Source organism: Anguilla anguilla, chromosome 14, assembly GCF_013347855.1.
Source record: "Anguilla anguilla isolate fAngAng1 chromosome 14, fAngAng1.pri, whole genome shotgun sequence".
Taxonomy (NCBI): Eukaryota; Metazoa; Chordata; class Actinopteri; order Anguilliformes; family Anguillidae; genus Anguilla; species Anguilla anguilla.
Window position 1 is genome coordinate 25,136,165 of NC_049214.1, and position 27,509 is coordinate 25,163,673.

The following is a 27,509-nucleotide window of genomic DNA, read 5'->3' on the forward strand; positions in this document are numbered from 1 at the left end:
TTGGCCGTGTCCTTGCTCCGCCTCCTCCCCAGTGCTGTACACACACCACTCATTTATTTCTTCCTAGTGCACAATCAATCAGATCTGTACATCTGAAAGGGAAATTACCACCACACACAGGCAGGAGCTGCTAACTGTGGGGGTCCTTCACCATTTCCTTCACCTTGTCGAGAGGGAACACCGCCCCTGTGTGAATTTAGTCTGTTTATAGTTTGAAATGGATTTCCTTTCTTTCCTGATCCAATTTTTTTTATTTTTTTTTATTAAAGAATTGTCACTCAGTGTTCACCTGAAATTGTTCATATCATACACAGGCCCAACGGAATAAAGATTTGCTCCTAAAATACAATAAAAATGGCAGTAATGTTCTCTGCAGAATTGAACACGAGCAGATAAACCTCTTTTTTTGGGGGGGGGGGGGGGGTGTCCAGGGAACAGTGTTGCTCCGTGTGGCCACTATCTGTGTCCTCCGTGTCATTTCCTGTGTCCCGTGCCATTTCCTGTTCCCTGCTAGCCCTGATGGAGAATCAGAGTGACTGGAGGGTTCTTCCTCAACCAAAGGTATGATTGGCAGTTGGACCAACAGCCATGAAGATCCCTTGCTGTCCACCTCCAGTAATCTGGAACACTTTGTGTGCATCACCTCCCCTCCTCCACCATCTTTCTGACATTCTCTTTTTCTCTCGCCATTGCAGATAGAGATCCGTACCTCCATCTTGATATGTTCCTCCATGTTTTGTCTTTGCGGCTGCAGTTATACAATAACTGTCTTTATTATTGCCGAAGAGAGGGGGTTGGAGAACCAATAGCGGTATTCCAGCTCCAGGAGTCCACTGCGCAGGGAGTTTCTAAAAATTTAAATAAGTTTTTGTTCACCGCTTGTCCGTACGTCAGTGGGACAGCAGGCCTCACAGAGCCAGCCTGACCCACAGGAGGGACAGGTGCACCAGCCCCGCCTGGACGCTGCTGAGGTGAACTCCGGAGGACCGCTCCCGCTCCTCGGCCTCCATCTTAGAGGAGTCCCGGGACTCGAAGGGGCTCTCGACATGGCCTCCCTGGTCACTCTTCAGGAGAGAGAGAGAGAGAGAGAGAGAGAGACACCTGTCAGAACCGCCCCCCCCCTCCCATTCTTCAAGCCTGAATCAGCTACTGCAGCACAGGTGCTCTCCACATGTGTGTATATGTGTGTATGTTCCAATGATACAGTTAAGACTGCGGGGGCGAGGGGGGGCTATGGGTTAAGGTTTGAACCAGACCTGGCCCAAATACGTAATTGTTTTGGATTCAAATGGTTTTCTGTGCTCTGTTGATCTTGCCTGGCGTAATTGAGCCTGCCAATATGACCAGAAGGCGGGGTTTGCACTTTTTGAGAGTATTTCATTGGTTCCAATACACCAGACAATATCAGTAAAGTGTAGAAAAGTATTTGAATCCAAAACAAAAACGTATTTGACCCAGGTCTGGTTTGAATCACTGTGCACCCCCACCCTCCTCCACCCCCCCAACTTCCAATGAAACGCCTTGCAATGAAGAATTCTTCCCAAGTGTTCTAAAACCATCAGGCTTTTTCAGTGCTTCCTGTCACCACAGCCCTCAACTTGCACACAACTTCTTCAAGTCTTAACATGCTTAAGGGGAAGTTGGGTTTTTAAAATGACTGAGGGCTTAAAAATATTGGCAGAGATATTGAAGCTGACACTTGAGGAGTTACTGGACATGTTCTGCATAAAGTCTATACAGCTAGGCTTGGTTTTGTGAGGCAGGAAAATTTTCTTTACTTCCTTTACTTATTTGGTAAATATGATTTTAAAACATAAATCTAATGCAATGCCTTCATGGACAGGAGTCAGCATATTTTGTGTGCTTTTGTGACTGGGTAGGGGCCAACTGTACACAGTTACCCTGTACCCCTAAAATTAATTACTGACTACACCATCGATATGCATGCACATATGTGTGTTATGTGTGTGCACATGCAGGCATGAATGTGCATGTGTGTGCATGGACAATACATTCATGTGCATTCATAATTTTGTATGTATGAGTATGAATGTTCGTGAGTTCATCAACAGACACAGATAGTTAACTGACATAATTAAATCAGGTGAACCGGCTACAGACTACAGTATCACAGCGAAGGAAGCCATTCTTTTCGAGAACGTCAAAGTCTTCCTAACACCAGTCGCAGGTTAATCAAAGGACACCGCGATGAACATCAGTGGTAGATAAACCTGAAAGCGATTCAGGGGGGACGACACACAGAGATTTAAATCATTCTCGCGCGCGGCGAGGGAGAGCAGCGAGCTGACAGTTAATTGTGCGCTCTGAGAACGCAGCGGTGGGGCGAGGGGCGGGGCGGGGCGAGGGCGGGGGGGGGGATTCGGCGCGATACGCGGCTGAGCCCCTTTCATTCCTCATCACCTTATCGGCGCACGCGTGCCCGTCGGAGCGACCGCGCTTTCGCCCGCCCTCCCGCATAAATCACCGGAGACAAAAAAAGAGGCCCGTTTATCTGTCCTTCGCTTCCCGGACCCCCGGGGCCTCGCTCAAGGGTACCGCGCCGCCGGGGGGGGGCGCGACCACGTTTAAAATGCACGGTGACGGCGGTCGGGCTGGCTCTCGCCCGTTATCTCCGCGTAGGATCGCCGCGCGGCGCGTCGCGCCCTGGCGAAGCGCCACTCCGCTCCAACCCTTTCTGCCGCCGGCGCGGGGCGGGCAGGCCCAGGAGGCACGGCGACCGCTTTCAAACCGTCTCCAACGAATACAAATTAACGCTCACGCTCTGTGCTGCGCTAAATGCAATACTGAGTTTTTTTTTCTTCTGTGAATGTCAAGGGCATTACCAGTGCATTAAACAACCTTTTTCTCTTCTGACAAAACAAAAAAGAAAAAACAAGAAACCCACCGTCGGACATTTTTGTGAGGAAATGAAACAGACAAAGTCTTTGTTTAGCCGTAGCTGCAGGTTAAAGGCTTTTTGCTTTGGCTTCCTCTAACCGAACACTGTCCTTAGGGCTTGCATTGAGATGTTTTTTTAAAAATCCTACCAAACAGAGTATTAACATTTCAAATTAACATTGTGAGCTAGTTAAATGAGCAACACACACACACACATACACAGACACACCTGTATCACGCAAAACTAAAAAAGAATTGGATACTCAGGAATACTCAGTGAAAAACCTTTTCTTATTTTCCAACACAACTTGGTGGTTTATTTACACCAAATAAAACGGGAATGCAGCACAGACAGCTGGATAACGGTGAATTTGTTTAAATTAAACGGGCAGGGGTACCTTCAGGTTGGCACACGTGGAGAAGACGCAGGGGTCGCTGCTGAGGCTGACCTCGTTGGCGTTGCCGGGATGGTTGCCGGGCGGGTTGCCGGGAGGCTTGCCGGTGCTCGCCGGAGCCAGGCCCGCACTCGCCGTCGGCCTCGCCGGGAGAGACGAGGCTTTGGGCAGGACGTCCGGCCCGTAACCGAAAGCCTGGATGGCATTTCCTGTGGGAAAGGAAGGGGTTGCATAGGGGACCAGTCGCCAAAGCAGCCTTACAGCGTCTGTGGTCCATGCGGCTAGCCCAGTGGCTAGCCCGGTTAGCCCAGCACCTTCCACAGGCAACTTATCAGCTTGATCAGGTCCACTGAAAACATGCCTTTTTAAATTATTCATGATTATTCTTTGATTGTTTTCTGTGATTAGGAAGCATGTCGGTTTAAAGGGCAGGCTGTCTTTTATATAGTATGGATGCATCTGTACATAAAATTACATATAATTATTCATGTTAAAACTAAAACAAAAATAGATTTTCTCTACAACCTGCAACTTCCCTCTTCAGCTGACTGAAACCTCAATGTCCCATAACCCCTTCTCCCCTGTCTACCATAATGCAAACCACGCGCTGAGGAAAAATGTAGCGGAAAAACACAGGGGAATACAAAGTAATGGGCTGCACCCAATCGTGTGTAAAATGTCACATAATATTGATGTCATCATTACGAGGTAAAGCTCTTAATATGCATGGGACAAGCGTGCGCACGTGCTATGAGATCACAAACTGCATCTCATTGCTGGGGGTGAACGGTGCTGAATTCGCTGATACTGAAACAGCACCGCAGCGTGTAGTGAGCGGCGCTGGCCTGCAGGAGGCAGTATTCGCTCTCACTCAGGCAGGCGTTGTCTCTGAAGTCCCGGAGGAAGGCCTCGCACTCCTCCTCGTGATTCCCGCTGCCCTTGCAGGTGCACCACAGCGTGATGGTGATGTTACTGAAGCTGGCGTCCATGTAGTTGGGGGTCACCTCTGATCCTGGGGGGGGGGGGGAGGGGAGGGTGTGACATTTGGAGGGGGTCATTAATGAGGGAAGCTCTCTCCCGTACCACAGATTTTCTAGACCATGGATACTCAAATCTGGACCTCAAATACAAATCCGTCCCTGGTTTTCATTTCCCCCAGCTAATTAACTGAACAGTTAGTGCTACCGATTGGCCAGACCGCATTCACACCTGACTCCCAGGTAAAGGGAAGGTGGAAACCCAGCAGCGCTCGGACCTCTGGGGCCGTGATTTGAGTAACAGGGCTCTAGACCAAGCAGATGACCAGCTCCGTGTTGCTAACATTGAAATTTCTATCTCTCGGTCATTTAAATAGCAGCATTCAAACATTGGAAGTAAATAAATACATAGCTATCACTTACGTGCACCTTTGTGCAAAATTCAAATGTCCACGTTTTAAATAAAAAAGGAATTATAATACTAGTGTAAAAGACTTCATAAAAAATTGACCAAAAACTCAAACCTCAATATGTACGTAAACAGTATTCCAGTGAAAAAAATAGTTATCTTTAGGGCAAGTGTGGCTGCTAGGGTTGGGCGGTATGATGGTAATACGATATCTTGAGGCATTGGAAAATAATGTCCCTGTAAGGGACAATCTCAAAAACCAAATATTCTACTACACTGAAAGCTACACTGCAAGGGACATTCAATAAAAATAAATAATATTTTTGAAAATGTTTTCACTGCATTGCTTTTTCTCAACCAAGACAATTTTATTATATCAAAAAAAGCCTTAAACTTGTTTTGTGCTGGGTCTCAGGAGGCTGAAGAATCTGTGGCTTCACTGAAGGGTCGTTTCTAGGGAACGCACAATATTGAAATATCGGCGGATATCCGATAACCGATGTTTAAGTGTATCAGTATATAATAGTAAAATTAGCACCAATATAGTTTATTTTAACCAATTATAGACCATTTTAATTATGCTGTTGTGGCTATATCTAGTTTCCAGCCACAGCCACACACAAGGATGACGTACGAGACGTTCAAATAGAGAAATCATTATCGGTTGCCATAGCGGCCTCTTCTGACCAATACCGATAGAGCTGCTGCCATATCCTCCTTCAGTGAATGACATCACACACAGAGAGGCTCACGAATGGTTTCAGGTTGTTTTTAAAAAAAAAATATTTCAAAGACTACCCACGGCAGGTGAGGATTTGTTTCGAATTACAATTTAAACCGGTTAAAACGGACGATTAAACAACTGACGTAAAAACGGAAATGTCAGACGACTGACATATTGAAACGGCAGTGAGGCTTAAATTTAAACGGAGATTGAAAGGACGTGTTGAACGTTGTGTGATTTAAGGACGGCCATTTTGGAGCCCTGTCATAAAGGAGATAGCGGGGAAGAGGATTTGTGGAGTTTGACTCAAGTTTGCGTGAGTTCTACTTAATTCTGCCAAAAACGCTTCCTGATGTTAAGTCTTTGCTCGAAGGCAGACGGTGCCGGAGCTCGGAACTTAAGTATCTGGCAAAGGGCTTCTCCCTCACTTGCACCCTTTTAAAATGCAAATCAAATCGGTCCCCCGATCAAACGTGTTTACACGCAGTCAGCTGCTCGTATTTGAACAAATGTCAACTTGTCTGCTGGAGAAAACAAAAAGACAACATTCCAAGCCGCTCAGACAGAAGCAATCAACATGCCTATGAGCCCGACGTAGGACATCAGACAGGCCTGGTAGTTGTCATTGGGACAGCTGGTGATGGAGTAGGGCGTGGACTGACAGTTCATGTGGAAATCTGCAAGCCTGGACCTGAAAATACACATAAAAAAGAAGAAAATAAAATAACACAGGGGACACTGACGCACCCTAGGCTCTTCCGATCGAAGCGCCTCAAACCCTGGACTGATGCCAAACACAAACAAAGAGCCTCTACCAGACTTCAAATTTAAATTAAAAAAATCTCTGACTGGGGCCAGGAGTCACAGCGACCTGGGCCTCTACGACATCACAGTATCCCTCGACAACAGCAAGAGCTTTTCACACCACATACTACACCAACAATTATTCACCTTAAACCGGCATGGACATTGGGCAGCGTATGCTTTGACAAAAACAACAGCTCTTAAAAAGGCGGAATAATGAAAGAATGAGAGAAGGGGCACAGAAAAGCACAAATAAACAGCTTATAAACAGCACATGAAGATCACATGACCTGCCCTGCGTGCTGGAGCTGGTCCTCAGAGCGCAGTGAAACATCTGCAGAGCTGAGCTCCGTCTGGCTGACCTTTGCGTCGCTAATCTCCGGCACTGCCAGGGGCGATTAAAATCACGGGGGGCAGGGCTTATGCACTGTTCTGACCTGAGAGTGCACCGCATAAACACACTCTACCTGTACACACTGTATAAACACACTCTACCTGTACACACTCTAGAAACATACTCTACTTGTACTAGGCCCTGTGTTTAACCTGTGCTTCTCTCAGTGTTTACTGGGCTCTGTGCTTCTCTCAGTGTTTACTGGGCTCTGTGCTTCTCTCAGTCTTTACTGGGTCCTGTGCTTCTCTCAGTGTTTACTGGGCTCCGTGCTTCTCTCAGTGTTTACTGGGTCCTGTGCTTCTCTCAGTGTTTACTGGGCTGTGTGCTTCTCTCAGTGTTTACTGGGCTCTGTGTTTAACCTGTGCTTCTCTCAGTGTTTACTGGGTCCTGTGCTTCTCTCAGTGTTTTCTGGGCTCCGTGCTTCTCTCAGTGTTTACTAGGCCCTGTGCTTCTCTCAGTGTTTACTGGGCTCTGTGCTTCTCTCAGTGTTTACTGGGCTCTGTGCTTCTCTCAGTGTTTACTGGGTCCTGTGCTTCTCTCAGTGTTTACTGGGCTCCGCGCTTCTCTCAGTGTTTACTGGGTCCTGTGCTTCTCTCAGTGTTTACTGGGCTCCGTGCTTCTCTCAGTGTTTACTGGGCTCTGTGTTTAACCTGTGCTTCTCTCAGTGTTTACTGGGTCCTGTGCTTCTCTCAGTGTTTACTGGGCTCTGTGTTTAACCTGTGCTTCTCTCAGTGTTTACTGGGCTCCGTGCTTCTCTCAGTGTTTATGGGGCCCTGTGTTTCTCTCAGTGTTTATGGGGCTCTGTACTTCTCTCAGTGTTTATGGGGCCCTGTGCTTCTCTCAGTGTTTACTGGGTCCTGTGCTTCTCTCAGTGTTTACTGGGCACTGTGCTTCTCTCAGTGTTTACTGGGTCCTGTGCTTCTCTCAGTGTTTACTAGGCCCTGTGCTGCTCTCAGTGTTTACTGGGTCCTGTGCTTCTCTCAGTGTTTACTGGGCCCTGTGCTTCTCTCAGTGTTTACTGGGCTCTGTGCTTCTCTCAGTGTTTACTGGGCCCTGTGCTTCTTTCAGTGTTTACTGGGTCCTGTGCTTCTCTCAGTGTTTACTGGGCCCTGTGCTTCTCTCAGTGTTTACTGGGCTCTGTGCTTCTCTCAGTGTTTACTGGGCTCTGTGTTTAACCTGTGCTTCTCTCAGTTTACTGGGCCCTGTGCTTCTCTCAGTGTTTACTGGGCTCTGTGCTTCTCTCAGTGTTTACTGGGCCCTGCGCTGCTCTCAGTGTTTACTGGTCCCTGTGTTTAACCCTTGGCTGCCCTCTCTGTGCTCCCGCAGTACCTGCAGAGCGGGACAGAACGGCGGTACCTGCAGAGCGGGTCGGAGCGGCAGGAGCGCCGCAGCTCCAGGCAGCTGGGCCGGGCCCGGTCCTCGAAGGCGCAGGACGGCACGATGGTCTGGCGGCGGCGCTCGGCGCAGGCCTGGTCGCGGCAGGAGCAGAAGAGCAGCCGGTAGCTGAACTCGGCGGGCACGCGGTCGAAGAACTGCCGCAGCGCCTTGTGGCAGCGCTTGCGGCTGCAGGGCTCGGCGGGCGCGGCGGCGGCCTGCAGGGGCGCGCCCCGGTTGCAGGTGGCGATGTAGGACGAGCGCTGCTTCTTGCAGGTGTCGTTCAGGTTGCAGGCCTTGGCCGCGTCCAGGCAGGGGTTGCAGGGCCGGCCCGTGTCCGAGCAGTGACCCCCCTTCCCTGGGTCCATACCTACCGCACAGGGGAGGTGTGTGTAAAAAACATTAGCTAGCCATTGCTGCTAAAAACACACAGCACTGCACATACAAGAGCTGTGAAATTACAAGGCCGTGTACAAACGCAGACACAAACGTTCCGTGGGAACGCACATCACTGCCCGCCTCGCAACTGTTAATGCTCGCTCAGCGCTTGTCAAAAGGCTGCTTGTGATTAATGCAACGAGAGCTCCCGGTTCCACCTCAACCACGGCTTTGCGCAGGTTTAAGTAGCCCGATTAAAAATTCAGCAGGATGAGCGTTCCCGCCGAATGATCGATTCGATCCGACCGCACCTACGCGGCGCAACGATGGCGGCGCGGGTTTCGCGTCCCAAACTGACGATCGTGGAAAAACTCAAAACCAGGAACCCAGAGGGTTCAGAAAGCGGCAGAGGCTTTTCATCCAGCCATTGGCTGACAGATTTCTAACCTTTACAGGCCTCCGTCATCATATGACGGCAGTCAACTTATTTTCTCTTGATATTAAATATTTAAGCGCCATCCATTATTAATCAGGTCGATTTCATTAATACTGTTTTAAAAAGACGCAGCAGAGCTCGCTCCTTTAAAGCACTTAAAGGAGGGAATCTAGCTCTCGTTTGCAAAGGGACTTTTAGTTACTGCATTATACATATCATAGCCCATATGAAGAGAAAAATAAACATCTCATTAAATGAATATCTTATTATTTTAGAAGACAAATAATCGAAATGAAGAAATCAAACATAAACCAGGCATATTGAGACATCTGAAAATATGCTTTTCTACTAAAAAATTGTATTCTACACATGTTTTTATTCATTTCTATTCACTTTAATCAAATGAGACTAAACTAAAACTGCTTGTGTTTATATTATGATTTTAAATCAATCGTTTTTATGAGCAGGATATGGACAGTATGTTCTAATTGTCATGTAGGTCAAGTCCCCTTTTTATTTTCCCTAAATTGTCTTTAAAAATAAACAGACATCTAAAACACAAGCACAATGTGCATCCAATAAGGACAGACAGCTCCGTATCATTAAGAAAGGATAAAAAACCCATCTAGCCTATCCCAGCAGACATTGGATGAAAGACAGGAATACACCCTGGACTGGTCCCAAATCCATCAAAGGATCCACACAACATTCACTGCAAGGACAATTTGAGACTCTCAATTTTTAGAGTACCAGGAGGAAACACATACAGACATGGGGAGAACATGCCGACTACACACAGACAGGCTTGTGGCCGGGAAAGGCTTGAGGTAGGGATTCGAACTCTGTGTCTCCTTTCTGTGAGGTGACACTGCTCCCAGCAGCACAGCCGTGCCACACCCGGCCACACGCCCAGTTGGCTACAGACACAGCAGAGGCTGAAGCCTGCCATCAGTAGCTTTCAGGATCCAGCAGCGTGCACAAGAGATTTTTTTATTTTATCTGTTGTCTTCATGAGCGGTCATCACTATCACCAAATTGCAAAGCTCTTGGCCCGATTCCAATGGTGACGGGGTGATTTGTCAGTGTTAGGGGAGTGTTGTGAGTGTGTATGGGGTCTGGTATGATCTAGCCTGTGCAAGCTTGTTATGGAGCATTTTTCCCACACCCTTATAGCAGCCTGCCGAGGCTTTTCCCATTACTCTATGAAATACATACACACAAGGATGCGGTCATTCAGGGGAAACAAGCACAAAGGCCCTGGGCCTCCTCCTGCTTGCCAGAGCTGATTCATATCCCTGTCTGTGCCCACTGCAGCCAATTAGCACTGCATCAGGAGTAGCTCCTCATCGCCCTGACACAGAGCCTCGGTCCTTCCCTTCTCTCTCACTCTCCTTACGCAAAACATATATATTTTCACATGTATGGGAAATAATATATATATATAATATATTGTAGTGTTATATTATAAAATATATAGAAAAATGTATTATCAACATACTGAAAAATATAAGAGATTTCTGTTTTCCATATATTGTAAAAAACAATATGAACGAAATGTATTTATTCTAATATATTGTCAAATATATTAATTTTAAATATACAAATGTATACCATATATGGTTCTATTTGCAACGACAGGGATCTAGCGAGTCTTGAACCTGGCTCAGCAGCAGGAGTGGACACCATGCTGACCACTGCACTAAAGATGCATTCACCACATATACAAATATATTATTTCATATATTGCAAACAATATATGAACATGTATTGCAAAATATACGTGGAGTCCATCCGTATATAATGTATTATTTTGTAGATTACATTTTATTTCCCAGTGTATGACCATGCATGTTCCGTAAGGATCCTTCTCTGTCTCTCTCTTTCTCTCTCTCTCTCTCTCTCTCTCTCTCTCTCTCTCTTTCTCTCTCTTTCTCTCTCTCCATCTCTCTCTCTCTCTCTCTCTCTGACACACTTGAACAAAGAGAATCAGACAGGTGGTGGCACGGCTGTTTGCAGGCATATGTTCCTGGAGCAGACTGCTGTCTTAGGGTAAAGTGGCAAGCAGTGCTGTGATAGCTCTCTGCATGGGTGTCTCGCCACCTCACCCACATCCTCACAGCTGGCCAGCCCCAGCCCTCTACAGCTCTTATCGGAGTAGTGGGATAATTACACACAGAGACACTGAGATACTGGGGAAATTGAATATTTGGGTGCCGGGATATTTAGAAAGTGGGTTACTGGGAACTAGGAAACTGGGGCACTGGTATATTAGGACAATGGAATATTGGAGCACTGGGAAGTTAGGAGCTGGGACTTCAGGGTACCTGAGTAGTAGGGAACCAGGAAACTGGGGCACTGGGGTATTGGGAGCTGGGGTATTGAGGTGCTGGAATATTAGGAAACCAGGATGCTGAGGGACAGGGATATTAGGGAACCAGGATACTGGGGCACAGGGGTATTGGGAGCTGTGATATTGGGGTGGTGGAATATTAGGAAACCAGGATACTGATTGACTGGGATATTAGGGAATCAAGATATTGGGGCACTGAGATACTGAGGGCTGGGATATTGGGTGCTGGAATATTAGGGAACCAGGATATTGGGGCACTGGGACAGTGGGGGCTGGGATATTGGATGTTGGAATATTAGGGAACCATGGCTGGGAGGCAACAGACAGCTGCAGTTTAAGGGGTCCAGCTGCGATTCGCCTCATATTAATACACAGTGCTTCAGCAGCACAACAGCCCCCTAACTGCTGATATACTGCATAAGAACATATTTATTTTTTCATTCAATGAAATGGCCGCCATAATTAAGAATAATACCCCGAGTATACAAAAAAAAAGGGTTTTAACGCACAAGATTTATTTTAACTGGAATTACTTCAGCCTCATCTCCCAGATTCTTTTTTTACGAACGATAACCGCTGCTCCCGGGTGGCTTTCGATCAATACCGCCATTGTCGTTACCGCCATCTCCAGCGCTTGGTGACTGATGGGGTACGACTCCGCCGGCCCTTAAGGCTTCATTCTGCGAAGCTCCTTTTCGTTTTTTTTTTTTCCGCTCTCTTTTTCCTCCAGGCTACGTCTCCAGATCGTATTCTCTGAAGTAGTGGCTCTCAAACTCGGTCCTGGGGGACCCAATGTGTACGCTGGCTTTCATTCCCGACCTCAACCGCAATCCCAGGACTTTAACAGGCTGTTCATTTTTTATTAATTAGGTGCTTTTCGTGTTTTAAAGCTGGGGTCCCCAGTCTTATCCAGATAGGGCGAGTGTGGGTGCGCACACCTGATTCTACTAATCAAGGTGCTCAGCAGAGACTCTAGTGGTTGATTAGCAGAATCAGGTGTGTGCAGCAGGTGGCTATCTGCCAGGACACTGTGATGACGAGGCACCAAACCAGCCAGGAAGTCACTCTTGCGTTGCGCTGAAGTGTGTCCCTGCAAACCAACACCCCCCAGGCAGGGGGAGGGCAGACCTCCACCAGCAGTCAGGGTTCCATACCATGCCGTGGGCTATTCCACTCACCGAAAACAACTCTCTCCGCTACCAATCACATCTTTCTAAACAAAGAGCTAACATAGTGGGGCACTGTTGGTTGGATTCTGTGTTTATATAACCCATCGTATTGCATGCTAAACCACTGTGTATCAACAAGTAAAACAGCTTTAAAGCTTTATGTAGCAGTCATAGCATGCTTTCTATGCTTATGTTCGATGAACTCTGGCAACTGTTATTTCTGTATAACCTGCTAACCTGCGCCTGAGTGTGAAAAGCAAACACGTCTGCCACGTGTGCAGGTACCGCGCCGCTATTTCGCAGACAGATCATTCTGAGGCGGGACGGTTTTCTCACAGTCAGAGGAGTGCGACCGCACTCATTACGCCTCTGAAGAACTAGCTAACGGAGGCATTCGTTCTGCGCTCAGCTAGAACTCACGCGCTAAAAAGATAAACATCATTAAAACCGATCAAACTCTGAAATCAAATCATCTTTCATATTATTTACCCGTTAGGATACTCGTCTACACAGCGAGGCAGGAAACGTAAAGAGGAACTTCCCGTTTCTAGAATATTTCACGGGTAATGGCTGGCTAGCCAGTGAAACGAGCCATGTGATGGGTCTTGCAGCTGCGGGGTAAAAGACACCGCTTGCTGGCAGTTGGAACGTCCGTTGGGACTGCTCCTATCCTCCCTCATACCTTGTAAGGGGATGTTCATAAGACGCGTCAAATTTTGAATGCGTCCGTCTTCAAAAGCGGCACCAGCAGAACTTCTAGTGTTAAAACGACCATCCAGTGAATCTGTGTTAGATCTGAGCGCGTCATGCGTCATGTGCCGTGCTCCGAACAGACACTGCCTTGCGTGTGTTCCTCGTGAACACAGACCCCCCCCCAGTCCCCCCCCCCCCCCCTAAAATAAACGCAGAGGAGTGCAATGGAGGCTCCACGAGGGACAGCCGAGCGCTCTCACTCCAGTCTGTGTTGATGCAGAACTTGGCTCGCGAGCTGTGACAGCAGCCTTTTGCGCTCGGGTTTGTTTATTTATTTATTTTTCCCCCCTTCAGAGGCAACAGAAAAAGCAGCGAGAAAAGAAACGCCGTCAACAGTCAAATAAAGATAAGCACACTGCTGCACACGAGGATTTGAAACACGGAATATTCCGGTTTCACACTCCGCAGCTCCTGATATCAGCGACCGCAGTCGTCCCCCAAAGTTCTTCACGCAACTTTCCCTCGTTCTCAGACGCGTCTAATTTCTGAAGCCCGCCCGTATGCAGACGTTCGGCATGAACTGAAAGCACAAATGAAGGTGTACGGGATTATGACAGCCTCAGACATATTACCAAAAATTCCCGTCCGTCAAGCGGTGGGTGGTGCTAAATCCTGACAGGTGGAAAATTGTTCTGAAATATCTTTTTCAATACCTGCTGTGCTATTTCTGCACCCCCCCCCCCCTTCCCACCCAAACCCCCCTGCCCCAAACACTGTTCCTCCTCTCCAGCTCTGACTCTGTCAGTACCTAACTCTCCAACCCTGACTGTGACTCTATGTCACTCTCCAAACCCTGACTGTGACTCCATGTCACTCTCCAAACCTGACTGTGACTCTATGTCACTCTCCAACCCCGACTGTGACTCTATGTCACTCTCCAACCCCGACTGGGACTCTACGTCACTCTCCAACCCTGACTGTGTCTCTATGTCACTCTCCAACCCTCGACTGGGACTCTACGTCACTCTTCAACCTCGACTGGGACTCTACGTCACTCTCCAACCTCGACTGGGACTCTACATCACTCTCCAACCTCGACTGGGACTCTACGTCACTCTCCAACCTCGACTGGGACTCTACTTCACTCTGAAACTTGGCTCGAGGCTTCAAGCCCTATTCTGATGAGATAAGCTTTATGGGGGGGGCATCTCTGTTATTTTAGTCCCGTCCAAATCTGTCATGTCTCTAACTTTCGCGGTCTGCGTCAAGGCTTCACGAACCCGCCGGAGTAACGGACGAATCCTGAGAGCCGACCAGGTGGCCCGTCACACATCGTGCAGGCGCGGGCCTTACCTGAGATGATGGAGGCCAGCCGGAACACGTCCGAGTGCCGGGCGGTCACGGGCTCGTAGGGGGAGGTTTCGTAAAACTCTTCTTCTGCAGAGAGACAAAAAAGACAGAAAAGCGTACTCGACGTTGGCCGGCAACCCCAACACATTCAAATAAAATACACATATTTTGCAATTGACAAAGCACTAATGTGAAGTCACTTCTAATGGTGCTGGAACGCTGCTGTTTCTTACGGTAAAGGCTGCTCTCACCCCGGAGGAAATTTGCAGTCTATTGATCCGTCAGTTGCTCGCCTGCTTTGGCCTTGCGTGTCACATTGACGTGCAGACATGGCAGTCCCAGCTTTTGCCTGCATTTTGCCTCTTTGTGTGCTGTCTTTCCACGCTGGAGCAATTTCTCACAACGCATCAGCAGTTTGAGTGGTCCTGGTCACTGAAGTTTCCCCCAAACGCACCTCATGCAGACAGGCTAGCCATAATCAAAGGCCAGCAGCCAGCCCTGTCCCACATTTTCACACACGACCCTATGCATGCTGGGATGTTATTCACTGAATAAGAGGAAGAGTCACATTTAGTCCACACCCAGGTCTTTTTATATTTCTCCCCCCCCCCCACTACCTGCATGTTGTGTGTGTGTGTGTGTGTGTGTGTGTGTGTGTGCGTGTGTGTGTGTGTGTACAAATAAACATGTGCGCTCACTGCTCTGTCCTGCCCAGTTTCCACACCATCACTGTTCTAGCCAGACACACAGGGGATACAAACAGATTACTGTACAGACAGGTAACCGGTTAATTTTCTGCACTTTCCCACGTCTGTCCGTTATTCTTCATCAACCTCACCATTTCTATATGTCTGTACGTCTGTGTCTGCCCCCACAGTACAGGCTCTTTCTACCAGGCTTGCGGTCTGTAAAGCTTCCACAGGATAACAAAGGGCATTAATGCTTCGTGACCCCCTTGACCCCGCAGCCGCTGAAAGGCTGTCCAGGAGAAAAGACTCACGACAGGAGGTAGAGTTTTGCACACCGCACTCCTGCCTCACAGCGAGACTCTTACCGCTGTGTAGACATTCACAGAAGGGCTTTCTGAGAGCACTTTATACGACGCTGATATACCACAGGGGTTCCAGTCCTCTGGCTTCTCTTCCTTATTGACGCAGGCCGAAATGAAGACATAATTTACACCCCCGCAAACCGGAGATTCCAAATGAACGCTTCTCACATCCTGTTTCTGCTTCCTCCTCTGATCCGACCCACCGAAAGAATTTGAGACAACATTGCCTTAATGTTCAGCTTTGGTTTCCATCAGGGTAATAAGTCGCTTGTTTTGTGTTGTGTAAGTCGCTCTGGATAAGAGCGTCTGCTAAATGCCTGTAATGTAATATAATAAACCAATGGTGTTTTTGTTTTGCTCATCCACTTAAAGAGGCCTCATAGTATACACGTGACAGCAAATACGTTTTTTGACATTTTTTGTTTTTCATTAGTTGAGAAATGGTAACTATGCAATATGAATGAATGGCTTCCTGGTTGAGCGGTAAATGGGGTAGGAGAACGTCAAGACGGTATTGAGAGTTGGACATAAGCACTGTAGGTTTTTGGTCTCTTCATCGCAGAAGTTTTCAAATATCAGGAAGTAATTTTTCAAATATCAGGAGATAAATGCATCGTCACCACCTCATTTGCGTGTCATTTGTGTAGCTACTGCTTTTTCCACCAGGGAAGAATACATGGCTGAACGGCAGCCAAACTGACTAGGCTTGTGCAGACTTTATATTTTCCACTTGTTTTTTCATATTTGTACGTTGTGACATTTAAGGGAACGGTAGCTGAACGATAGGTGACTACTTCAAGATTCCAAATCTGCACTTATCTCAGTTTTGACCAAAATCACATCTGACAATGTTTTTCAGCATTCTGTACAGCTGAGAGCTGTGTGATGCCCCCCCCTCCCCACACCCCCTTTACCACATTGAGTCACGTATTTCATCTACCTCACCTCAGATAACTCCCAGGTGGATAACAGTGTGAACATATTTTGGCAATGTGCATAAAGGTACAATCCATAAAGAGTGAATAAACTGTCAATAAGTAGGTTATAAAAATTCATAAATTCCATAATAAATACTGTATAATTCAGATCATGAATCCACATTTATTAAGTAAATATTATTAAAGGGTGTGACAAATTATGTCATAACCAAGACACATCTAAGATGACATGTTCCACCAGAAACAGATATATGCCTTTCAATACAAAAACCCTCGAATGAGAAGAAAGATTGCACTAATTTTTTAACATAGACTTATAATAATGGAACCTTTCTAGCAATTGCTATTCTAGAACCTGAAGAACTGTGTAGCAGAATGATTCCTGAGTGCCTTTCTTGTTGAGCTGGCACTAAAAGCATGCTGGCGTGCTGTGATATCACTTGACTTGACATCAGGTGTCAACTGACATGCCAAATGTGATTCTGTGTGAAGACAAGGAATCTCAATTTCAGTCACAGTTCCCAGCTTTTTTGGGGGTGGAATCGTTAAAATAAAGATCTTTCTTCTTCCACGGCCCTGTCACATGTCACTTAAACTGATTCAGTGCCAGTATGACATTGTTTATTATTAGGTGCTGAAGGGTACAATGGCAGTGTCCAACCCGGGAATTGAACCTGTGACCTTTAGGTAAAAAGATCAGTTCCTTACACCTATAGGCAAGCACAGGTGAGCCTCATTGCAGCCCTACCTATAAGCAAGCACAGCTGAGCCTGATTTAGGACCCAGGTGCAGAAATCACACAGCAGAGGCAGAGGTAAGTTTAATAATACATCTTTTAGGAGGAATCATTAAAATAAACATCTTTCTTCTTCCACGGCCCTGTCACATGTCACTTAAACTGATTCAGTGGCAGTAAGGCAAGGGGGAATCAAACCTGTGACCTTTAGGTTAAAAGATCAGTTCCTTACCCATTATACTACAGTGATTGCAGACCTATCTTCAGGCATGCACAGGTGAGCTTAATTGTAGCCCCACCTACAGGCATGCACAAGTGTGCTGGGGCTCACAGAGAGGATTCAGGACTCAGGTGCAGAGATCACACATAGAGGCAGAGGTAAGTTAAATAATAAATCTTTACTGAGACTTTCAACAAGCAAGAACAAAACAACACACAAGGCAACAAGGGAGGCTAAGATACAGAACTAGACATGGGGTGGCTAGCAGCTAGGACTGACATGTAGAGACCCGTAGACCGAACACAGAACTGAGAAAAACCAAGAACTTCAACAATACACAGCAAACACATGCAGACAATTGCAGGCAACAAGCAGACGTGAGGAATGCGATGCCAATGATCCAATTACTGCAACAATTAATCGGCACGAGACACGAAACACAGGGAAACCCACAGAACACGAGAGAGAACCGACACCAGGAAACAGGTGGCGACTGGCGACTGGGACCTGGAGCCGTGGCAAGCTGAGGCTGATTGTAATCAGCCCAAGCATCGCCCGGTCTGGCCTGTTACGGAGGCCCGCTCCCTGGGCTGGGTGGTAATTTCTGCAGGCTTTCACACCACAGGGATCCCATCACCAAAGCTGTACTTCCTTTGGGTGCTGCAGGCTCACTTTCAGCCTCCATTCTCTCAGCACATTCTACAAAGAGCAGGTTTATTTCATTCAGACATTTGTTGGCGAGTTCTGCGCTCAGCGGTTTTCAAGAGCCGGCGATTAGCCCCAAAGTGCAGCCTGATATCCAACTCTCTTTCTGTAAATGCATACACGTGTGTCTGTCTGTGCATGTGTGTGTGTGCGTGCGCGCGTGTGTATTTTATTCTCCACGTAAGAGCGAGCACTCCTCCGAGCGGGGATAATGTCACGGCGAAACAAATGACATTTTCGCTCGCGGAGAACAGCGGCGGGTTTCGGTTTGCTTTTTCTTATTTTTTATTACATTTTAAATTGCGCCCATTCATATCACCTGACAGCGCATAATAAGCTTCTGTGAAGGCCGCGCATCCATCGCGCCTGCCGCGCTCGATCCCGTCCGGACGGCCGCCCCTCGTATGATTATTCCGTTAAAGCGATAATAAATCGCGCCCGGTGATTTGAGACCGCAGCCGATTGTTTTTTCTTTTTTCCGCGGAACGCTCCTTTCCGGTCCTCTTTAGCCATGTCTTCTTGGGGGGGGGGGGGGGGAGGACAGCCGTGCATGACGGGGCGAACAGCAATTCCCTTCGGCGCGAGGCGAAGCCGCGAGAACGCTGCGTCGCGCGATGGCTGCGCCGGCTCGGGACAGACGGCCCATTGTGCAGGCCTGGAGCCCAGCTGGGGAGCCGGGCGCGTGAGCCAAGGAACACGGGTTTGAATCCCAACTGCCACTCAGCCGGTGGTACCCTCGGCTAAGGTGAGTCTTCTTAACCTTGACTGGTTCAGTGAGCATTCAGTGGATTACTACAGCGTTATGCCAAAATGAACAACAAAATACTGTCATAATTTTATTAATTGTATTTTTTTAAAATTATTTTAAATTAAAATAATTAATTGATTAAATTTTAAGTAACGGAAGTAGACTTGGATACGGTAATTCCCTGTCTTCATCACTGGAAACTGAAGCCTTCCTCTTCACTTTAAATCTCTCCGTTTAGTTTCTCAGATCAGCGTTCGATTAGATTTTGTGAAAAGCCTGACGCCCTGCCAGCTGGTGTGTCTGCCAGCCTGCAGCACTGGGCACGGTAGATCACCGCTCGCCCGGACGCGCGCTCTCTGTTTGTTCAGTTATAATTTAGAGCGTTGAGTTTACACCGCTCATTGGCTTTAATGTTCAGGACTCATTCGCTGAGCCAGCGGGGTCATTTCAGCCGTGGCGCTCTGTGTGGTTAGATGGCGGGAAGCTCTCGACGGGAGCGGCGATTATGGCGGTGTTCGCGGTTGTGAGCGGCAGTGCCCTAACCGCAGCTTTAGTGCGCATGTGGGGGGGGGGGGGTGCCTGGGGGCCCATCCCACAGCCGCTAGTGCTGAACGGAAGCTAACCCTCGGAGCCAAACCGCAAAGAAAGCTTCCGTTAGGGAGACGGGATTCGACTCCGCCAGCGTCGCGTAACCTGCTCTCGAGGGAGAGACCGGAGAGCTACCTCTCTGCTTTTCAATTTCCCCAACTCACACTGTTTGACAGTAGTCCAAAAATATACTTTAATTTCATTCAAAATGATTCCATTGCCCTCTCTCTCTCTCTCACTCTCTCTCATGCACACTCTCTCGTGTTTTGCTTTCTGCATAAGGTTCATCAACAGATCAACATTGCCGCCGAGTTGCTGCTGCAACTTCAATGGCCTTTCCTGCAGACGTCTGCCATCCTCTCATGTGTTAAAGGGGATAAGAATAATAAGCAAGCGAGTATCCGGGTGTCCAGGAGCAGCAGCCTATTCTTTCCATATAGCAATAAGAGCACCCAGATGTGAAGTGATCCAAAATCCAGGCTGGGCTACTGTTTACTCAGTTATGAGCTCAGTCAAACTTGGGTCATTATCATTTTCAGTAAAATGGAAGTGAAGGCAGCACTCACGGGATTGGGGAAAAGGGCAGCACAGACGGGATTGTGTTGGTTGCGGCCCAGATGCACACTGGCAGAGACTCCTCGGCTGACTGCAGCCGATGAGCCATGGGATTGGGGAGTGGGGGAGTGGGGGGGTGGGGGGGTTGGGGGGGGGGGGGGGGGGACGTGAATCCGCATGCTGAGATCGTGGCCAGAGGAGAAGTTTCTCATTCCGTCTGCTTCAAGGGGAGCCAGATGAACTGCAGGAATGCACATCCGTTTTTCTCAGAATGACACGGGTAGATGCGTATCCGCGGTGATTTAATAGCGTATCTGCGCGTGTGTGTGTGTGTGTGTGTGCGTGTGTGTGTACGCGTTCCAGCGAGTGATCACATTTCCATAACATCGCATTTCCGACGTTTCCGACAGTGAGTTTGCGAGGCGGCTGCCCGCTCGGCCGTGGCTGATGGGAGCTGACGTCCGGAGCAGGGGGAGCGTTGTGCGGCCCGTTGCGATCGGCTATGTGGAAAGTCCCGCTCGCGGTGCTAATGCGTCCCGAAGCTGAAATGAATCTGGGCTAATGGACGCCGGGAATCTGGCCGAGGTGCTCACCCCCCCCCCCCCCCCCCCCCCACACACGCCTCACTTCCTGCTCTGACGCATCCCTCCCGCTGGGGCCGCCATTCTCCTAGCCGCCGTGACCGTAATGCAATTCCTGGCAGCGATTCAAAAGCAAACAAATTTTTTATTTTATTGCATTGAAGGGAATCCAGAGTTGAATAACATCTGTCTGGAGGGACTAATAGGACGGTAACGTCTGTCTACAGGGACTATTAGAGCGGTAATGCCAGTCATGAAGGTTGATGTCTTGGGATTTATTGCTCTCTTTTGCTATGGAAAATACATGTGTAACAACATCCCTACAAACATTCAGACAGCTCAGAACATGGCAGGTGATGGGGGATGTAGGCCTCCGGAGGCAAGCCGAAGAACGTGTTTTTTTTTGTTGCCATTTTTCTCCCATTTTCTCCCCAATTTAGTCGTTATACCCGGAATATATTCCGTTACGTATGAATACCGGTCCTGGTCGATGCGCTATCCTCAGTCGGACTGGGGAGGGTGTAGACTACCACATGCCTCCTCCGTTACATGTGGAGTCGCCAGCCGCTTCTTTTTTCACCTGACAGCGAGGAGATGCACTGGGAGAGCGTAACGCGTGCGGAGGTTCACGCTATCTCCCCCAGACTGCTGAACAGGCACCCTGACCAACCAGTAGGAGTCGCTAATGCAGCGATCAGGACTCATACCCTCACCGGCTTCCCACCCGCGAACACTGCCAATTGTATCCGTAGGAACGTCTGACCAAGCCAGAAGTACCGCTGCCGGGGATTGAACCCGGGTCTCTGCGGTGGTAGGCGAGTGCTTATACCTCTACACTACCCAGACGGCCTGAAGAACGCCATTTTGTTTACAGCAAGTGGAAGAGTCCCTGTATTCCCTCTGTTGACTTTACAGGACCAGCTCCAGATGTAAGAACACCTGGCATCCCAGCATGGGGTGACTGAAAAAACTCAGTTAATGGTGCATTCCTGCTGTTAATTACAGTTGAGAACAGAACGGCACGAAAAGGGTTGTGAGGTGTAGAAGGCATCCGTCACTGATAAGATGAGCTCAGCTCGAGAAAGGCACAAGAATTTTCTGGGTTTTGTCACAAGTTATTTTACAGATGTGTGGAAACACACTGTCGTTAGATGGTCTAGAGTGGCATACAAGTTCAGCACCACCAGACTAGAGAACTCTCAGACTCTCGGGCCAGGTTCAATCAACATTTTTCGTTAAATAGTCCTGAATAACAATATCAAAGCAAGCATTGCATTTTTTATTCTAAAAAATTGTTGTGAGCATGCAAATGTGCTGACACACTGGACACATAAAACTAAAGCAGTGCCAGGTTATGTACACTGCACTGATTAAAAATATTTCCACCTCATTTCTAATCCTTCAGCCCCAGGTGAACATCTCCACCCTTCCCTTCAGCCAGCCCCAGGTGAACATCTCCACCCTACCGCCAGCCCCAGGTGAACATCTCCACCCCTACCTTCAGCCCCAGGTGAACATCTCCACCCTACCGCCAGCCCCAGGTGAACATCTCCACCCTACCTTCAGCCAGTCTCAGGTGAACATCTCCACCCTACCTTCAGCCCAGGTGAACATCTCCACCCTACCTTCAGCCAGTCTCAGGTGAACATTTCCCCCCCTACCTTCAGCCAGCCCCAGGTGAACATCTCCACTCTACCTTCAGCCAGTCCCAGGTGAACATCTCCACCCCTACCTTCAGTCCCAGGTGAACATCTCCACCCTACCTTCAGCACTAGGTGAACATCTCCCCCCCTACCTTCAGCCAGCCCCAGGTGAACATCTCCACTCTACCTTCAGCCAGCCCCAGGTGAACATCTCCACCCTACCTTCACCCAGCCCCAGGTGAACACTTCCACCCTTACCTTCGGCCAGGCCCAGATGAATGCTCCAGTAGTTCTGCAGGCACTGCAGCTCCTTCTTCATGCCCCTCCGGCAGCGGCAGTCGTACAGGGGGCTGTCCTGCAGCACCTCCAGCGCCGCCTGGCAGTCGCGGTTGGCCAGCATGGCCGCCCTCTCCTTGCCCACCAGGCACTGGCGCATGATGCGGTAGCGGGAGCTGCAGCGGGGGCTCTGGTTACACAGGTCGCTGGCCTTCACGCAGTCCACAGGCGCCCTCCAGCCCTGCGTCCCCATGCTCGAGAGGGAGGGGGAGCGGGCCCAGGATGGGACCCCCTTCCCTGGGAATTAGGGCAGGCAAAGAGGGGAGTTTTAGTTCACAAGGTATTCTTTAAAAAAACCTCATTCATTATTCATTATGTGCTGAGTAGTGGATGGAAAGTTGGTATAATTTACTTTGTGAAAATGCACTATTCAGCCCTTCTTGGCTCATTATTCTGTCTTCAGCACAGTAAAACTTTAAGTGTTAATTCAACTCTGACCGAGTTTATGCATCCAGATGGGATCAAACTTATTTTACCAGAGTAAAATGCACTTTTCATGAACTTATCAGAGTTCATGTGACAATGAAGGTGGTATTTTTTCTTGATTTGGCACTGTAATCCACAATTTTAGACTTGTAATCGAACAATTCACATGTGGTTAAAGTGTTAGAGTGCAGATTTATTTCAGGGTATTTTTCATTTTTTTATACACTTTGTTTTCACAATGTAGAAATTACAGCACCTTTTATACATACAGTAGTCCCTCCATTTCTAGGCACCATAATGATTGGGACATATTAATGTTGTGTAAATAAAAGTAGCCATGTTTAGTACTTTGCATTACAGTATATCCTTATCCTTTGCATGAAATGACCGCTTGCAGCAGTCCTGCATGTTTTGGGGGCTAGTTGCCTTAGGTTCTCTCTTTAGCATGAGAAACACAAGTTCAATTGGATTGAGATTGGGTGATTAACTTAGTCAGTCATCATTTTCCAGTGTTTGACTTTGAAAAACTCCTTTGTTGCTTTAGCATGTGTGTCTGGGATCATTGTCTTACTGTAGTATAAAACACTGTCCAATGAGTTTGGAGGCTTCTGGTTGAACCTGAGCGGATAAGATACTTCTGCACACTCCATAATTCATTCTGCTGCTGCTCTGAGCAATTACATCATCAATGAGCCAGTATGTGGGGCAGCTGTACGCACCCAAACCATAACTCCCCCAGCATCACGTTTCATAGATAGGGAGTGGGGGGTGCTTAGGGTCTTGGGCAGTTACTTTTGGCCTCCACACTTTGCTCTTGATACAAGTGAATCTTGGTCTCATCGGTCACCAAGACCTTTTTTCCAGAACTCTTCAGGCTCTTTCATGAACTTCTTACCAAACTGTAACCTGGCCATCCTGTTTTTGTGGCTAACAATTGGTTTGTATCTTGCAGTGTAGCTTCTGTGGTTCTGTTTGTGAAGTCTTCTGCAGACAGTAGTCACTGACACATCCATGCCTGCCTCCTGAAGAGTGTTTCTGGTCTGTTGGACAGGTGTCTAGGGGCTGTCCTTCATTATGGTGAAAATTATTTGGTCATCTACTACAAAGGTCCTTCCAGACCTTCCTTGGCCTGCCAGACCAATTACTGAGCTCACCAGTGCTCCTCTTCTCAATGATGTTTTAAAACAGTTTGTCTTGGTAAGGCTAAAAATTGGGAATTGGCCAATGTCTCTGACTGTTTCTTTTCTTATTTCTCAGCCTCATAATGGCTTCCTTGACTTCCATTGGCACAACTCTGGTCTTCATGTTGAAAAACGCCAATAACGGATCCCATGGGCAATCACAAGCCTATTATCAACGCTAGATACCAAAACCTCTCTTATACTTGCACTAAGGAATCAATTGAGAACACACCTGACTCATCACAAACACCTGTGAAGCCAGTTGTCCCAAACATTATGACATTATAGTTCCCTGAAATGTGGAGGGGTAAGGGGGGCTATGCAGAAAAAAGTGCAGTAATTTCTCCATGGTTAAATCAAAATGTATTTTAAAAATACCCTTCAATTAAAGCTGACTATCTGCACTTATGTATTTGTGTGAAACATCATGGATGGCACTATATATATATATATATATATATATGTGTGTGTGTGTGTGTGTGTGTGTGTGTGTGTGTGTGTGTGTGTGTGTGTGTGTGTGTGTCTATGCACCTTCGTAACTTTAAAGCCAATAAGTGGTTTTTCATTCCACCAACTTGCTGCCAAATCATTGACAATTCACTCAGTGTAGACGAGAGGATCAAGCCTGCAACGATGTTGCATGCAGGCTGTGATAAGGACAGACATAACCCATATCATCTATCGGTTTGCATATGTTTATTGACATGTTTCTTATGTTTATTCGTGAATTATCTTACTAATGGTGTTCAAAACAAGTAAGTGCCCTTATACTGAGCGTAGTTCTAAATCCGAAAGATGATACAGTACAAAGCTTAAGACCGATGTTCCAAGAGGAACAAAGATTGCGAGTTTACTCTGTTAAGCCTTCAGGCGGGTGTTAATTAAACCTCATGTTCGCGAGAAGAATATTCTCGGCTTTTTTCCCTTTTTTTGGTCCTGCTTGTTGATTCTAAGTCCACACAATAAGCCACCTGTTCGCTGTCCCTCTGAAAGCAATCAGCGAGTAATCCAGAAGGGCGCCAAAAAGGACGCTGTCCGTGAAATGTCTAGCTTTGTGTCAAAGGAGAAATGGCAGCGCGGTTAATAATTACTTAGTAATGAATACATTACATATTGTAGCTAGTCCTTGACACTTTCTCTTCATTTCACAGGATTGCAGAACCCGTATTTTCCCTGAAACATTGAGTCAATCAGATAAGCGAAAGCGCCATCTACAGGCTAAAAACGATTTCTGAATGTGCCATAACGCGGTTAAAACTTGGGTCGGAGAACGTGTTAACTGCAACTCAGAACAGTAAAAGTGTCAATTAGATCATCTGCGTCCTCTGGTGTTTTAATTTTTATCGTAATACATGCAAGGACATGACACATACGTTTCAGTGCGGGTTTGAGACTAGTTTAATGTTGACTGAACATGTTTGTTGTGGGTATATTCGCCTACGCAGTTGCGTATGGCTTCCACCTGATTTTTATGTATGTTTTCGTTTCCTGTGCGTGTGCGTGCGCGCGCGCGGCCAGCCAGTTTGTGAATTTATACCCCACGGTCTGTCCAAAGCATTTAAGGCTTGGCGTGTCCTCATTGCGCACTGTCGAGCAAAGACCCCGTATTTCAAGCGCAACAAATTATGTATTGTTGTAGCTTCTTAGAACACAACGCTTAAATGTTTTAGATTACCAAGTCTAAATAATTAAATCTGCCTTTACTCCTCGCACCGATCCTTATTCAACGTCTTGCCATTTCCTCCGACATCTGAATTTCGTTCATACAGAACCCAGTACAGTATCTTCACACTGTACAAGTGAGGAGTGAAACGGACCCGTTCAATATTCGGTTTTAAAGCAAGAGTGAATGGGTAAATTTGCGATTCCCATGGACCCTGCTAGCAATAAAATGACAGTCCATTTTCCTGCGCACTCGAATAGTTTCAAATTACGCAGAACTCAATATAAAATATTTCCAAATAGATATTACAATATCATATTTTCTTTTGTTTAATATTTTAACAACAAGGGATTTGTAGATGGGTATTATTCATGTCGCCTCACTCACCTAATAAAATAAGGACGCTGAAAATATGCCAAAAAATCATGATATATCCGACAGGAACCCCTGGTGACGGAGCAGCAAAAAAACTACGCCCTTTTCCCAAACTCTCACTGGTTCATAAATATTTAATTTTCTTCGCTGTTCGACTAGCACTCCGACGAGGTTCCGTCCGCGTGAACGCCGGAATACCCTTGCATTTTTTTCAATAGTTGCCAAAGGCAACAGGCTTGCTATAATCCACAATTTGTGAAAACCTCGCTGTCGTGAGCAATAGGTGGCAAGTTCCAAGATCAAAGTTACAGAACACAGGATATACCCCACATTTCCTCTGCGCGTGTTAATGCAGGTATCCAAAACGACATTTAAAAAAACCCGTATTCTTTAGGTAGAGATCCCGTCCGTCTACAACCCTAGATCCAGACCCACACTAACTTTTAAGTGGTGGGGCAAACGAAGCAAAGCCGAGCGTCAACTACCAAAGACGAAAGTCCATGATTTTTCCTCTTCTGCGGTTTAGCCAGAGAAATAAGATCTAACTGGCCCAGAAACAGGTGCGGGGGAAAAAACTGGGAAGCTATAGTAAAGCAGATGATCCATTTTACTGCCAGATGTACAAAGGATAATGGTGACGCACACGTTTCTGGATGAAATTGTAAAATGCGCGAGGAAAACAAGGTTAGCAAATGAGATTAATCCCATGCCAGTCGCTGTCCCGCGATGTCATTCCCGTGTTGTGCGTATCCTAAAAACGCTCAGGGAGAACGTTCCCATTGAGTAATTACGTTTTCTCCATTGACTTGTTAAAGCTGTAATCACATTGGAGGGGAAGAGAAATCTGTCCCCAGTTTTCCCCCGCAAAGTGGAGCGACTGCCTTTTTCCCTTCGTGGGCTAAAATTGCCGTCTCAATCGCCTTAGCTCAGATGCCTACGTCAGAGCGAACGCAATAAAACGGTATTCATCTTCATATTAACGAATAGCATGCATCACCCAGGGCGCAGTGACCAAAGCATCGTTAACGTGCAATAAGTGCGCTGCTTTACACCAATTTACCGTTGCTGCATTTCGTCATCAGCGGAATAACTCTAATAACAGCGGACTTTGAGAAGGGAGCGGGGGAGCACAAGCACGCGCTGAGAATGAGGCTTTCAGTAAACAATCTAACATCCTTTGTTTTCGATCAAAGTGTCAAAAGCGTAATGCTGCCACAAAATGTCAAGGGCGCAAAGCTTTTGGTTGCGTTTTCTGGTCGTAATTCGTAGCCAAGTTACTGTGCTCTACTTCTATCCTCAGGCTAGTAGGCTATGCTTTCAAACGTGGACTGAACAAATTACTGGATTTCAGAAGAGGTTAGTAAATCGTACGAGATCAGAGAACTTTTATCTTTATGCACAGCGTCATCATT

The 27,509-nt window shown here is 47.3% G+C and overlaps 1 protein-coding gene across 1 annotated transcript; it reads right to left on the minus strand.

The window, feature by feature from the left end:
• Nucleotides 1–414: 414 nt before the first annotated feature.
• Nucleotides 415–27,160, minus strand: LOC118212387 (GDNF family receptor alpha-2-like). Its single transcript, XM_035390204.1, has 8 exons — nucleotides 26,110–27,160; nucleotides 22,375–22,689; nucleotides 14,355–14,438; nucleotides 7,958–8,345; nucleotides 5,985–6,094; nucleotides 4,165–4,305; nucleotides 3,297–3,502; nucleotides 415–1,064 (listed from the first exon to the last, which is right to left on the minus strand). Exons 1-8 carry the CDS (start codon nucleotides 26,147–26,149, stop codon nucleotides 909–911), a joined length of 1,440 nt encoding a protein of 479 aa, XP_035246095.1. The 5' UTR covers nucleotides 26,150–27,160; the 3' UTR covers nucleotides 415–908.
• Nucleotides 27,161–27,509: the final 349 nt, after the last annotated feature.